This window comes from Eublepharis macularius, chromosome 16 (genome assembly GCF_028583425.1).
Source record: "Eublepharis macularius isolate TG4126 chromosome 16, MPM_Emac_v1.0, whole genome shotgun sequence".
NCBI lineage: Eukaryota > Metazoa > Chordata > Lepidosauria > Squamata > Eublepharidae > Eublepharis > Eublepharis macularius.
In genome coordinates this window covers 47,021,513-47,037,155 of record NC_072805.1, presented here as the reverse complement: position 1 = coordinate 47,037,155, position 15,643 = coordinate 47,021,513, and the positions used below count along the sequence as shown (strand labels likewise).

The following is a 15,643-nucleotide window of genomic DNA, read 5'->3' as shown; positions in this document are numbered from 1 at the left end:
GAGCGAGCTCTGGGGCTGTGACGCTTTCAGGGACTCGGCACACAGAAAGGGTCACTGCTGATCCCACCCATACTGCCTTATGGAGCCTGAACTGCAGAGTTAGAACAGACTTAAGCATTTTAGGCCTCTGGCAGTGGATCATTTGTTTTTATAATGCTTCCCTTGCATGAAAGACTCCCTGCAAGAAGAAAACTAACACGAACAGGAGCAAGAGTGAGTAAAAACGTTTTCTCCTTGGGTCTTTTTTTAAAAAACATGCAGGGTTTTTTCTCTCTTCCATGGAGCACTCCAAACAACACCCAATCTGTAGTCTGTAAAGGCAGAATGCCCAGCACCCCTTCCTATTTCTACCACTTCCTTCTGCAGCACGCACAGGCTGCGGAGAACCCCTCAGCAGAAAAAGGAGAGACAGAAGATGCCACCCTCCGAGGGTCACACAGCACGGCACCCCTTGCATTTCTCCAGACCATCTCCAAACTGCCAGAAAGAAAACAAGAAACTAAGAAGCATACATTAATAAGAGCCAGGCCCAGCCTAGCTAATAGCCTGAACAATCTTGCAGATTATCACAAGGCACAAAGTCCATTTCTTCCCCTCTCTCTCGCTCAGTGCGCGCGCGCCTCTCGCTGCCCCTAATCGCGGGATCGGTGGTGCTGGCTCTCGGTTTCACCATCCTGCAGGTTAATACAATTCCCCCCTTATCTTATCTTTCCATCAGCTTCCTGGCAAAGCCGGATCCGATTGGCTCCTGCAAGCCAGCTGGCCTGGAAGTTATCGGAATAATTCTTATCTCTGGGATCATTAACCAAATTGGGCTGGTATCGGCCTGTACGCTTGCGATAATAAAGTTACAAAAGGAATGGGTGGGGGGAGAAAATAGGGAGGGGGCAGAGTCGGGGAAGCTTCTGTTCCCTGGGGTTCTGCTCAGATGCTGGGGAAGAAACAGGAATCTCAGCCCACAATGGTGGGACCGGAAGATCCTAAGGCCACGCCGGGACATTTTCTGAGCAAGGTCAACTAGATGCTGGCTAAAACATTTACAAGCCAAATGCAATAGCACTGGGCTGGACCTTAGCATGTTGTTGTTAGGCATCAACCGCTCCTGCTTAAGGACCGGTGTTGGTGGCTACTTCAGCTTATTTAGCCATCTGCAACATCCACTAGCTAGCGTAAGATAAGCCCTGCACCAAATGTCAGCCTAGTCTCATGCGTGGCACCCCACACTGGTTAACCAGCTACCCGAGAAGGGCCACAAGCAGGGACCTTCAGAGGCATACTGTCTCCAAACATGGAGGCTCCATTTTGCCATCCTGGCTAATGGCCATTCTCGTCTTCCCTACTGTTTAAGACCCAGTTTGGTGTAGTGGTTAAGAGCACGGGACTCTAATCTGGAGAGCTGGGTTTGATTTCCCACTCCTTCACTTGAAGCCAGCTGGGTGACCTTGGGTCAGTCACAGCTCTCTCAGAGCTCTCTCAGCCCCACCCACCTCACAGGGTGATTGTTATTGTGGGGATAATAATAACATACTTTGTAAACTGCTCTGAGTGGGTGTTAAGTCATCCTGAAGGGCGGTGTATAAATCGAATGTTACTATTATTCAATTTTGGATCGTACGCTCCCTGGATCAGCAATGTTTCTGCTTATATCACTTTGCAGAGCTCTAATTTAGATTGAGGATATGAAAAATATTGCAATAAAGTATTCATACATAATGGTAATAAGAAAAAATAGCAAGAAGCGTACCTATAGTAACTACACTTTCTCCAAAGATAACATTTCATCAACATGTTGGCTCAGAGCCTTGGTGCATCCCATAAAGAAATTAGAGCTAAACGGTCATCGCCAGGGCATGGTGGGCCAGTCTGGGCCTCTTTCTCTCTTCCTCCCTCCCTCCTCATCAACAGGTGGAGCTCCTGCTTTACATGTACCTGCTGCAAAGAAGGAGCGTGTGCTCCAACCAAAGGAACAGGACTGCGGGGATAGGAACTAGGGAGTGTGGGGAGGCAGAGAGTTGCCCCCGGGGGAACCTTGGCCTTACCCAGTTGCTGTGAATAAAATGACTCCAAGGAGCCCAGCTCAACTCAAGTGCCCACGCCAAATACGCCAACAAGAATTGCAGGATTAACTTCAGAGAGGAATTGGGGCAGTTGGGGGTGGGGGGAGGATGACGTTTTTGAAGAGCATTTTAAAAAATCACAGCGCTTTAGAGGATTTTGCTCAAAACAGAAATGAGACTCCCACAATTCGCTGCTAGTGCCCAAAGAGCCCCAGCCTCCCCCAAGCCAATTCTCATTTTTGCTGCTCCCTTCAGGCATGCTTTGGCTGAGATCCTTCCCCCAAACAAAGCTTTTCGAATACCCACATGGTTTGTGCTTAGGGTCACCTTTCCAACAGCCTTTTGAAGCACGCCAGTATCCCTCTTTTCCCTTCTCAAGCCCAGCTGCAACAAGTGGGAGCGTTACCTATACCGCAGGCGAGGGGCTAACTGGCAGAACGCATGCTTTGTGCCGAGAAGGTCCCTCGTTTTACTCCAGCATCTTTGGGGGGCAGGAAAAACCTTTCTCCGCCTAGGCTGCACAGAGCCACTGCCAATCCAGGCAGGCGATACCAGGCTAGACTGACTCCATACAAGGCAGCCATCACACACTTATGGGTACAAATAATCCTTTACAGAATTGTAACAGCCCATGTTTGCAAAGGGGAAGAGGCCGAAGGAGCCTCACAGAGAAAGGCCCATTCCCCAAGACAAGAGGTGTGATATTGCACTGCAGAACCCAGATGAACACAAGAGCCAGACAAAAAGATCAAAGGATCCACTCTGAGCGGAAGCAGACTGTTTCCCCAGCGGATGACCTGGCGGAGTAAAAGGAATCAGGACAGCGTATGCAAACCTGTAAGGAACAACAGTTACTTGGGCAGGAAACTACCAACCCTACTGCATCCAAGTTTAGCAGTCTCAAACCTGCATTTGAATTCCAGCAGCTTTTCACTACAGCGGACCATCACAGCTATCCGTAAGGAGGAGGTCTGTTTAAGTATACTTTGGGTTACCGCTGGCTGGGGACAAACAAGGGAGGCCAACTATCAGCGAGAATAGGCCGAGTTTGGTCTGTTTCAGCAAAACAAATCTTGCATTTTAAGCTGTTTTTAGAAATATTATTTTTCTCCAACAAGCTGCAAACACGAGGCTGAAGGAATATTAACACACACACACACACACACACGCGTACCCCTGACAACTCAACTAGCGAAATGATGCAGGATAGCACAGGCCTGATAAGATGGAGGGGGCGATTGGGAGAGGTTTTAAGCTGCATACAAGCAACGTCTTCACTCTTCACCTTCCTGCACAAAAGGAAATCTCTCCAAAGGGGCTAAGGAGATTATCCCGGATTTGCCAGCTCCGGTGCTCAAGTAATCAGGGGCAGTCTTGGGAATAACAAAGGAGCTGTTGGGTCTTCAATTAGACCCGCAGGAAGTCAGAAGGGGGTCGCAGAGACCCTTCCCCAGGCCCACAGCATGTTGCCAAAAGGCCACTAGGGGCTAGAGGGTTGGTGGCCCACAGAGGTTAAGAGGAAGATTCCAAAGACACAGAGGACTCTTCGATTGTTTCTCCGGGTCTCTCTGACCTGCTTGCCTGTCTAAACCAAGTCCTAATTGGAGGACAGCTTTGGGCAAACCAGCCCAGCCCCAAGCCTAGAAGCACTTTGAACATGAGCCACCCGCCCCCCCTCAAAGGGAGGGAGCCACAGCCCGGGGAGAGAGCCTTGCCCCACCTTGCAAGCAAGGAGCTGCAGTCCTTTTTGCTCCCCACAGTGAAAGTCAGCTGTGGCACCTCTACGGTCAAGCTGCAGCTGGTGAGAGTTATCAGCAAGTTTGGGTGTGGCAGAGTCTGGCCCATCAGGGAGCTGCACCTCCTTGCCTCCCTCCCTCCCTCCCTTTCAAAGCAGAACAGCTCTCAGAGTTGCCCCTTACCTTTGCTTCTTGGCACCTGATCCCCTGGACTGCCTCCTATGAGCGTCCATTGGCTGCGATTCATTTCAAAATGGCACCCGGGCAGCAGAGAACTCTCCGACAGCAAGCCGGAGGTGCAAATGCCCCTGCGTCCTTCACCTCTCTCTGCTTTTGTAGGGTCTCCTCTGATGCAAGGCCTCCCCCTGCGCTTCCTCGCAGTCAGTGTGTGCCCAGCCCCCGCCGCTTAGCTGGCTATTGGGGATTTCTTCTTGCCTATCGCAGCCAAGCATCGCGGAGGATTTATTGATTTTTTGACACAGTTAACAACAGCAAATCTTTATCGCTGCAAACCCTGACCCCATTAATGGAGAGGCTCTTACCAAGCCTGTGTAGCAACGGGGCCTGTCTACCCACCCCAAACACAGCTCCAACCACCAACTTCATGGTAGGAGTTTTTGAGAAAAAGGGACCAAACAAACACCAAACAGCCTTTTGGACAATAGCCATGAAGCCAGCCAAATCTTCCCATCCTCTTTGCTGCAAGTTCAGGACTCTTTCCCATCCTCTTTGCTGCAGCGAGTTATGCCTTATGGGTCAGGTGCCCAGAAGCCCCCAGCAGCAGACTGGGCAGGGGGGCAGGAAAAGATCGCTGACATTTAGTTCATCAGTTAAAGTGAGGGTGAACACTTCTGCCTTGTAAATATAAAACCCGCCTGAAATCTATTTGGCACCTGCAGCATGCCGTCGGGAGCTGTAGGTCTCCGGCATAACTCACAAAGAGCCCCTTCCCCAAACTACAATTCCCAGGATTCATTAGGAGATGCCAAGACCGTTAAAGCAGTTGGGCAGAACTCACTGCCAATCCACAGCTTGATTTATTGTTATTAAGAGGGCATGAAGTGCTCTTACGTGTATAGCCTCAGTGGGCAAAAAGACAGACTCCCTTACCCAGCTGCTTACAATATGACACGGTATGACAACGGGGGAGGGTACAAGGCCAAGGGGACACCAAGGGGCCCCACCCTAATTACTTCTGGAAAGGACCCGCAGCTTCTCAGTTTCTGGGGGGGGGGGATAGGGTCGCCAGCTATTCCACTTTAGTGGCTCAGTCACTAGATCTGGGCACCTTGCCTTGCCGTGATCACATGAACCAGGTTGATGATTTTATTTGGGTCAGTTGGCAACCCTGTTGGGGGGCTGTGTGAACGGGCCAAGCGGCACCTGCCCCATGCTGTAAGTGACCACCTGGGCAAAGGATCACCTGCATCGAGACCCCAACTTGGGCTCCCCGATTCTGTTGCTAACGCTGGTGCCCAAAGGCCACAATGTCCCTCTGCCCTCTCTCCCTTCTGGCGTTCCCGTTTCTCTCTGTCGTGCATCAATTTATTTATATATTTCCGTCTCCTCTCCCCACCCCCTCCCATATTCCCCATGCACCCTGCTGAAAATTTCTCATAATCGGCACCCTGGCCAGGCAGCCCCTGATACCATCAGCTCCAAGGAGAAGGCACAAAAGGGAGGTGGGCTTTGGAGGGTCTGATCATATCCTGGCAGCAAGGGCGGCCCATTCAGGCCTGGAATGAACCGTGATCCTATCTCCTTTGCCAAGGTGGGGGGTTATTGCGTCTCATAAAAGGAGGGACTCTTTACAGCATTTTCTTCTGTTCTACGCCAGTTTCTTATCAGCACCGTCAGGACCCAACTGCCCTCCCCGCCACAATCCCCTTCCTAAGCAGTTTAGTTCAAATATTCTAGCTCAATATGCAAGAATCTTTTTATCATGCCCATGCTCGGCTCCAGAATATCAGAAATAGCATGAAGGAAGAGAGTTCCTCTGACCATGTACAGAGGACAGCCTCTGAGCACAGGGGACGGGATGTTCAGCTGACTGCTGCACGGTTGGTGGATCAAGGCCACCTTGACCCCGCTAACATCACGTTCCCACCACCGCCTGCCCCCTTTGCTTCCCTCCAGCATGGGTAATCTAAAACAAATAGGACTATCTAGTGTAAAACTCTGTTCCGAGAGATAAAGAAAATTGCTGGAATAATTTTTCCCACCCACACATACCAACGCAAAGGGGAAGAAACAACACACGCACGCACGCACACACACACAAAGAAATGCAACCAGATAATCGGGAAGATCGTGGCCAACCCTGCTCTGTCCATCACAACAGGCAGTCCCGCCTCAAGCTGCCCTGCACCACCCGATAATAAACCTTGAGGTTTGCACAGAAACTTCAGGCAGGGAGAGATTACTCAGACAGGAGTCACTGCAAAGATAAAAAGAAAGGAAAAGGAGGGAAGAAAGATGGAACAAAAATAGAGAAAGGAAAAAGTTTGCTGCTTTAGATAGCAGACAGCCCCCCCTGGCCAGGCTGTGGTTGCAATAAACTCACACAGTGATCTGGACAAACAGTTTTTATTAGCTGTAACAATTACATGGAACTTCCATATCCAGTAGCAGTATACCATTATCTGATTGTCAGATGCTTTACAGTGAAATCCTAAGCAGAGTTGCTCCAGTCTAAGATCCTTGACTTCAATGGTAAAATTGTGTTTATTTGCTCTCTGGCATTGTTTATGGAAATGTCCTTGAAACTGACTGTACTAATCTCACACTGGGGAATCCGCCTTGAGTCTCAGTGAGAAAGGCGGACTATAAATGACATAAATAAATAAATTAGATGGGCTTAGACTGCAGTAACTCTGCTTAGGATTTCACCAATCCAATCTGCTGACCTTATGCCCTACTTGGAAGCCTTGGTTGATATGAAAGACTGTGGACTGGTGTGCAATGTATGTTGCTGTTAAGTATGCTCCTACTCAGTAGTTTCTGCATCATTGAATATGCCGTGTCCAATTGATTCCACTTTGTTTCAGCTTTATATTGGATTTCTAATTATTTTCAAATTTCCGCATTCCTTACCCTATTACATTGTCCGTTGACTGTCTTGACTTACACTGTGTAATCCGCCTTGAGCCCCAGTGAGAAAGGTGGACTACGAAGAGCGCCAATAAACAAATGGATATCTGGCAAGCCACTGCTGGGAAACAGTTGAGTGAGTTACAGAGATCTGACTTCCGATCTCGAAAGTTAGTTTCTTCCTCAGCAGCCGGTTTAAAAGAAGAAAAGAAATTCTGGAATCGATGCCTGCCAGCATCCTGGGAGACCTTCTAACTGCAGATGAAGGGACCAGAATCCGTCCTCCCAGACTGGCCCCCGTTCTCTAAGCAGTGTGACAAACGTTGCCCCCTCGCGGAGGCTGTTGAGCTACACTGTTTAGACAGTTGGTGAGGGTTTGGGGGAACAGAGCCAAGTCCTACCGCCTCCATCATGGGCTCATAGCTTGGCCTCTGGCAAATCTTCCCTCCCCTTCCTTAGCATCCCAGTTGTAAAGTGGGAACTCTATGGGGTTGAACCGAAAAGGTGTTGTAATCATAAAAGCAGTGAGCCACCAAATAAGGACTATGAATGATATTTCGTAGGGCAGGTGGACGGAGAGGACAATCCCTCTCCGGCCTAGGGAAGCTCTGTAGAAGCCAGTCCCTGGTTGCCTTCAGCCCACAAATGAGGGCCCCAAGTGTCCGCCCTGCAGCCTTGCAGAATCTGTGGACGAGTCTCTGCAGGATGATATTCGGAGTTTCTGGGGGGGGGGGAGATGGAGGCAGCCTAGAAGGTGGCAGAAAAGGAGTCCGGCCAGAAACCTCGGAAATTAATAGTAAAAGCTCTTTGCCAGGAGACAAAAGGGAATAAAAAGTGACAAACGGCCCCACATAAAGAGGCCCCAGGGTCGCCAATCTATTTGAATATTTGATGGGGGTGCGAAAATAAAGGAGCCCATAAAAAGGAAATAGGACAATAAAACACAAGGCAGAGTTACAGGTTGGGAAGGCAGCCGAGCACCTTCTAATTATTTTTTCCTTCTTTAAAGGGGCTGCTTGGTATTCTGCGGAGGGTAGGCAGCTTGATCTATCTGCAAGGTATAAACATCACTCAGCGCGGGAGATGCTGTAGCCCAGAAGAGGGATCTCCTTGCCAGTCTTGCTACAAAGATGCCTGGATCACTGGGCAGGTGGGCATACAGTGAACTCTTAACAACGCTTTGTTGAAGCACTGGGCAGTCCATGCAATGGGTCAGGCCACTGGAGGGGCAAGTGCTGTCATCTTCAGAGCAACCCCATTCCCCAGCTACTGATCCTGTCTTGATTACTGTAACTCATTGTGTATGGAGCTGTCCCTTGGAGACTGTTGGACACTTCAGATGATCCACAACATGACATATTTACAGGGGCTGATTACTGGAGGCACATTTTACTAGCACTTCCAGCTTGTTTTGGGGTACAATTCAAAGTGTTGGCTTTTACCAAGAACTGGGAACATGAGGGTCACACCCTGGGCACCTCTGCTTTCCGAGACTAGCCCCAATGGCTGCCAGAGAGCGGGCCTTTTCTGTGGTAGCTCCCCTAGCAGTGGAATGCCCTTCTCACTGTGCTCCTGGGAACATGAGGGTCACCCTGGGCACCTCTGCTTTCCGAGACTAGTCCCAATGGATGCCAGAGAGCGGGCCTTTTCTGTGGTAGCTCCCCTAGCAGTGGAATGCCCTTCTCCCTGGGAGTGATACCTTTTAGTGCTCTCTCTCCTTTTGTAATCCTAGTCCTACAGCATTGCTTATTAGATCTCTCATGTTCTTTGACTGCATTGTTTAACAAGTAAGCTGCTCATGTCTCAGTGAGAAAGGCAGGCTTATAACTACAAGAAGTTATGTTTTTAAATCCCCCCCTTCCTACTAAAATTGGCTTTCAAAGAGGCTCCCCCGTGACTGTTCAGTGGCTCAGGGGTGGTGGCTCCTGCTAGTCTGGAGGGGTGCCTGACTGGTGGACTCCTGCCCATCCCTCCACCCTCTGACAGCCCCAAAGATGGCCACCTGGAGGTGCAAAGGGAGCAAGCTCTCCTCTTGATCGGGATCTAGGCACGAGGGTCTTTTATCTTCCTGCAGGCACCAGGTGGAGATCCTTCTGTTCACTCGTACTTTTCACCCCATCTAATTTGAAGACAAATGGTGTGGGGGTTTTTGGCAGGTTTTTTGTTTGAAATGTGATCTTGTTTTTGTGATTAGATTTTTAAGTCACCTTGAGTGCTTTCTTAGCAAACAAGCATGATAGAAATACCCAGACCAATAAAATAAACAGACTTTGCCCCACAACTTTACCCCCTTACTGATGGTCAGCTATAGAAAAAAGTTGCAACAGGTGTGCTTGTGTGTTGTGAAGTCATTGATGGGTGGGTGGGAAGCACAGGAAAGCAACACAATAACACGATACACAATGGGCACTACTTTGCTTGAGTTTCTACTTCACCTAACCCTGTGACAGACAAAACCTAAAACATTACAGATGTATTTAACATTTTTTAAAAATTATAAACTTGCAAAACCTCAAAATTAGTTTCACAGGCACGAATTCCTTACACATTCTATGTACCAGCTGCATAATTTAAAGACAAAACCTATTAAATAGCATAAACTCGGATGGACCGAAGCCCAGGTCATCCCACGATGTGGACTTCTGTGCCAGTAACTCTGTTAGCTGTTAAGGTGTCACAAGTGTCTTGGGTGCTTTTTCTGTAACAGATGCACCCACCCATTTGAAAGGAGTAAGTACTGTATTGAACGCTGGGCATGTGTGTCAAAAGCACAAACCCCTTACAGGGCATAGGGTGGCTATCCGCCCCAGTAACATTGCTAAAGTTATGACATAGAAACACAGAGCCCGAAGTACCCCCAAAGGCCATCTAGTCCAACCCCCTGTGCAATGCAGGAAATTCACCTCCCCAGTGACCCCTGATCTATGCCCACAGGAAGGCAAAAAAAATGCCAGGATCCACGGCCAATATGGTTTGGAGGGAAATCTCTTCCTGACCCCAAAATGTTAAATGATGTTAAAATATATCTTCATTTCCTCTTGAATCTGTATGGACTTTTAACCCACAATGCTATCATCACTGAAATGAGCCCTGAGCACAACGGAGTGCAGCAGAAGGCATCGCACCAAAGCTACTTCTACAATGCCCCCATGTTCAGCACGCCATAGTTAATAAGCACCAACATCGTTCTTAGAATTGAGGGGGGCAGGGAGGAACTGTCTCAACATGTTTGGCTGCTAGGAAAGCTGACCATCAGATAGAAAACACTCCTGTGTCGAACAAATCTAACCTACAGAACTCTGTTCACTCTATTAAAGCCACAATTTTTAAAGAATATTTAGGTTTCCCTCCTTGCACACTTTTAAAAGTAGATAGTGAAAATAAGGGGCCAGGAAAAGGATAGGACTGGCGTGGGGTGTCTTTGCAGGGCTGGAATTATCAGCTGATATGAATGGAGAGTTGCCCAGAGGGCGTCTTACACCTGTGTCCAGATCTTCTGCCAGTAATAAAGATGCATTTAATCAGCTGGTTTCTGACCTCCTCCCTAAAAGCTTATAAGAAATGCTAAGGTAGGACGTTCATTAAAGATGTTGGCATTTTATCAGCCTCGTGATTAGGCACAACTGTGATTCAACAGCAAATGTATACTTCTGCATGTGAGTAATTCCTACGGATGTTTTAGAAACCAAGGGGGTTTCTGAACAGGATACTGGGTACTTGCGGGGGGGGGGGGGGAATCAATTTTCAGCACCCTTCACAGTATCTGAATAGCAAAGGCAGAATCCTCATGTGGGACCCAGGTCCACCCATGGCCATTATGCATGATGGCGAAATTGAACCTCCATGTTTAGAGGCAGTGTACCTTGGAACAACATTTGCTGGGGGCCAACAATGAGAGGCTTTGGGCCCTGCGCCCTTGCTTCTGAGCTTCCTGCGACACCTGGCTGGCTACTGTGGAAACAGGATGCTGGACCTGATAATAATAATAAATAATAAAAACCATGCTTATCTTCTAGACAGTTGAACCACTGGTCTGATCAGGCAGGTCTCTTCTTACGTTAATAAATAAGTCAACACGGATGTGCAAATGTGCTTAAATTCTATAATTCATCCAGGTTGTTAAATTCTGCCTCCCTTGGTGGAGAACTATTTTATTTCACCTTAAGCAAACTCTTCCGGTCTTGGCTGGCCCATGTGGTTGAGTCACACACCAGTGTTAGTTCTGATGATAGATCCAGAGGAGTTAGCTGTGTTAGTCTGTAGTAGCAAAATAGTAAAGAGTCCAGTAGCACCTTTAAGACTACCAACTTTATTGTAGCATATGCTTTTGAAAGCCACAGCTCTCTTCGTCAGATGCATCATCAGACGAAGAGAGCTGTGGTTCTCAAAAGCTTATGCTACAATAAAGTTGGTAGTCTTAAAGGTGATACTGGACTCTTTAGTGTTGATGATGTAACACATTTAAATGCCCACAATTCGAAAGTCATTTTAAGACTAGTTTGTTCTCAAGAGTCCTTTGGACCCTCTCATGAAAGAGGCCTTTGCCTGAAAAGGGCTCCTGCAGCTGATTGCTGCCCTAGGCGGGCTCCACCTATTACTAAGGGGGCAAGCAGCAGCACAGGACACCTGGCAAACCCCCTCCTATCATTCCTGCCCGGGGGCAATTTGGAACAGGCCACCCAACCTGCTGGAGACCATCGGAGCCCCCAGCGGCTGGATACACCACTCGCTGCCTCTGAGCGAGATTTACGAGACCAAGAAGTAAATGGAACGAGCCGCTACATCTGCAAACACTCCCAAGTTGAGGATTATAGATTATAGCTATCAGCTATTTGCATATCAGAATTTTAAAGCAGCCAAGACCCCTCCAGCGAACAAGGTCATCACAAAGATTTTTTTAAAAAATCCCTCTCATTTTCTTCTCCTTCCCTTGATGACTTTCTCATTCTGGCTACGCATCGCGCAGCACTGACAAAGACATGCTGGAGAGCCATTCTTCCTCCTCTTGCCCAACTGCCCCAGAGCGAGCATGCTGGCAGGAACATGGCTAGCAGGAAAAGGTTTGCATTTCAGCAGGAACTACGGGACGGGGGCCACCTTCAATACCAAACACTGCCACTGGCTGCTCCAGGACAGCAGAGACTGCAGCACGGGCGGCCCCAGCCTTGCCTCTGATTGAAACCAGAAGCGAAGCCAGACACGCTGCTGCCACTGAAAAGGGAAGCCCCGTGTCTCTTCCTCAGCACCTCCTTTAATATCTAGGCTTATTCAACAACAGATTTTTCCCCATGCTCACTTCACTGGCTGAGGCATGATCAATAATCCCAAAAGTTATGGGGAAGGGGAGGGCAAAACAGGGAGCTGTCATTTCCAGACCAAACTGAAACACACAAAGGGAGAACTAAAAGATCAGCAAATGTGTCAGGGCACGAGATGAAAATCTGCAGGCCAAAGCCTGTTTGCCAGGTGCCCTGGGAGGGCTCTCTAATCCGTGCTGCATTCTGAAGCAGAGCTCATATACCTGGAGCATCCCTGCCGGACCCTGAGCCGAACTCTTCTTGGAAATACCCCAAAGGGAAAATTCCACCCTCTCCCTGGCAGGGCTTTGGCCGTCACTCAACTCCCCTTAGGGCCAGGAGAGCCAACCTTAGCTGCTCTCCTTGTGCCTCTAAATCTTCGCTGTGACAACTGCAAAATACACTCTGACCAACCCTCAGTTGGCCACGCCCTTCTAGTGGCGACAAAGAAGAGCTTTTTAGCGCAGCTGACTTCAGGAGGAAGCGGCCAAAAGGGAATGGGCAACCTCACATTTCCTGCCGTTCTCAGACCCACTCTAGGGCTGGCAACACCGGCTTGGCCGCTCAGCTGGCCTGCAGGCTAAGCCAGACACAGGCCACAAAGACAAATCCAGAATCTGAGGAAACCCACGGCAGGCTCCCACGGGGCTAGCCAGGCGAACGGGGGAGAAGGTTTAAAATGGCACCAAGGACCAACCGCAAAACCCTCCCCCTGCACACAGACATACGCCACACTCCCGCCCCCCCCCCCGCCCAGCCTTCAGACACCATCTTCCCAGCCTGCCACTGGTGACACACGGCGGATCCTGCCAGATAAAGAAGAAATTCAGGCTGCTCAAAAGTTTCCCTTTTTTTTCTGCCCGTTCCATTCCTGATAAGTGCGGTGCCTGCACAGAGACTGATAGAAGGCCTATCGCGGCGGTTAGTGCAAGGAGGAAAAGCCTATCGGCACGGCATCGCCGGACTCACATCAACTCCCAGCCACACAGAAATTAATATCACTCCAATTACCAGAGTAGAGATGGGCTGTGCAGCGACGATAATAAAATCTCTTTTACATAAAGAATGCAAATAACCAGCGCTCCGAGGGTTGGCGGGTGGGGGTTGGGAAGAGGCGCAAGAAACGCACCCTCCATATGCTCCTCTGAGGCAGGGTCCAGCCCCAGGGAATATGTTCAACCTCATCAACTGGATGAGCTTTCGTGGGCTGTACTCCAGATGGAGAGCCCATCTGAGCATGTACAGAGTACCAACTGCAGCCAGCTCTCATACTTCTATAATAAAATCCACCAGAAAAGCCTTAGCAGCCCACACATAACACAAAATTATCACCCCCGTGCTGATCAAAGTTCATACCATTAAGGCATAATGCACAGGCTAGGACTTTGTCAGGCCACCAGGGTTTGCCAGGATGACTCCTCATAGCTCAGAAGAAACAGAACAGGGCGCTGTTACTAACATTATAGGTTGCAATGGAAGATGCAAGTGGAGTGGTCTCTATGGGGAACCCACCAGCAGGCTGAGCTATCCCTGTGGGGCCAGAGTAGGAGAAAAATTAATTCTTTAAAAAGTACCGCAAGACAACTTTATTTTTGGTAAAGCACCATTTTTTTTAAAAAGGCTGCAGGTAGAGAAGCAAGACCAAAGTCCCATAATACCAAAACGACACAAAACCGTGTGCAAGTTTTTAAGTTCTCCAGATGGATTTTTTTTTTAAGAAGCAGGGAGTGAATGGGAAAGAAACATACACCTCTCAGGCCATGGAGTTAAGGCCACGGTCTGTGTCCATTTGGATACTCCAGCTGACTTCCGTGGGCACAGGTATCAGACTGCACCCCTGACATGCCGGGGCAAGAAACAAAGCATCGGAGCCTCCGGATAAAAATACAAACACCAACAGGTGGTCCAGCACCAGGCAGGACACACTAAGTACCTCCAGATTTGCCCAGAGCTCTGACCATTTCTGTCTTCTGGGGGGGGGTGCTACGGCAGGATCCGGGGGCTGAGGGTGTGCTCAGGCCAGGGCTGATGGTTGCCAAAGAGGGCTAGCAGCTGCACAAACTTAACAAACTTCACACACGTCCATTGAGGGCAAAGAGCTGGGTGGGAATGCACAGATAATGGAGGAGGTGGGATGTCTTGCAGATACTTCCGGCTGAAACATCCAGGAAGAGATGGGGAGGGATGTCAGCTTGCCTGTGAAACACATTTCCCTTCTTGGACCCGACAGACCTGTGCTCTTAGGGGCCCACTTGCAAGGCCCTGTCATGCAAGGAGGGGATGCCAGCTGCACTCCACAATGAAGTTGTCAGGTGGCTGAGGCTCTAGACTGGTCTACAAAGCAACCTGGAAGGTCCTTGTCGATCCCTTCGCTGCATTTGGTGGTCCGAGGACTCAACTATCCAGAACCACAAAGCAAAGTCACTGGCTGAACTCAGGCCAACCAGGATAAGAGCAAAGCAACGGGGTGGTTTTGCTTCCTGGATGGATATGGTGTGACGAAAAAGAATTGTTTGAGTCAATGTAGTGCAGTTTCAGACTGGGAGAGGGAGAGGGAGAGAGAGGGAGAGGGAGGTAGCTGTGAATTTCCTCCATTGTGTAGGGGGTTGAACTTGGTCATTTCTCTCAGCTGGGCCTGCCTCACAGGGTTGTTGTAAACTACAATATTATCTAGACAGTATTGTCTAAACAGTATTGTCTAATGCTGCTGGGAGGAAGGGCTGGGCACGCCCAGTTCCAACCTCATTTAATCAAAATGAAACTGATGGCTTTTTAAGCCATGTGTCTTAAAGACGCAGTGAAACAAACTGTTCCTCTTCGCTCGGAGAAGGCCGAGATACACTTCCCAGTCAACCAAAGATTTCAGCAGCCCCCATTCCAAGGGACTTCAACCATGCGCCTTCCTGACCTATAACAGGGGAATGGCACAAGGCAACAGAGCTTGTGACACTGTTGGCGAAATGTCCATGTTCAGAGATAGTATACCACTAAATGTTTCTGGGGGAACAACAAGAGGGGATATTTTGGACTATGTGCCCCTGTTGGGCAGGGGGGTAGCTTCTAGAGTCATTGGGTTGACCCCTGCAGGAAACAAAATGATCCAGCACTGGTCTTCGGCTGCTGCCTCCGCTGAGAATGTGAGTGGGGGCCCATTTTCTCTATTGTATCTCCTGAATTTCCAGCCAAGAACTCCATGACACAGTAAATGCCCACTCCAACAGGAGCACTTTGTGCCAGGGGTTAAAAAAAAAACGATTGTGATGGAAAAGGAATAAATATCACCTGGAGGTTTTGGTAACACCACCAATTTGCAGCCAGGATGTGACCGGGGTTTCTTTGCACTTAGGAGAGCAAGATTGGAGTCCAACTAGATTTCCGGGGGATGAGCTTTCAAGAGTCAAAGGGAACTATCTGTTGAAGGAAACTCTGACTCTCAAAAGCTCATCCCCCAGAAATCTAGTCG

General features: G+C 49.0%; 1 protein-coding gene across 4 annotated transcripts in view; it reads right to left on the bottom strand.

The window, feature by feature from the left end:
* ZFPM1 (zinc finger protein, FOG family member 1) overlaps positions 1 to 15,643 on the bottom strand; it is a 96,718-nt gene that overhangs the window by 22,178 nt on the left and 58,897 nt on the right. Inside the window, exon 1 of one of the 4 annotated variants that reach the window (XM_055000872.1) lies at positions 13,537 to 13,567. The exons of 2 other annotated variants lie outside the window; for them this stretch is intronic. Coding sequence is in view for 1 of the 2 variants with exons in the window: in XM_055000871.1 (XP_054856846.1) it covers positions 10,746 to 10,758 (13 nt within the window). In the remaining variant the exon portion in view is untranslated. Of the gene's footprint in view, positions 1 to 10,745; positions 10,803 to 13,536; positions 13,568 to 15,643 lie in introns of those variants that run through there. One more of the 4 variants, XM_055000871.1, reaches the window with a different exon arrangement.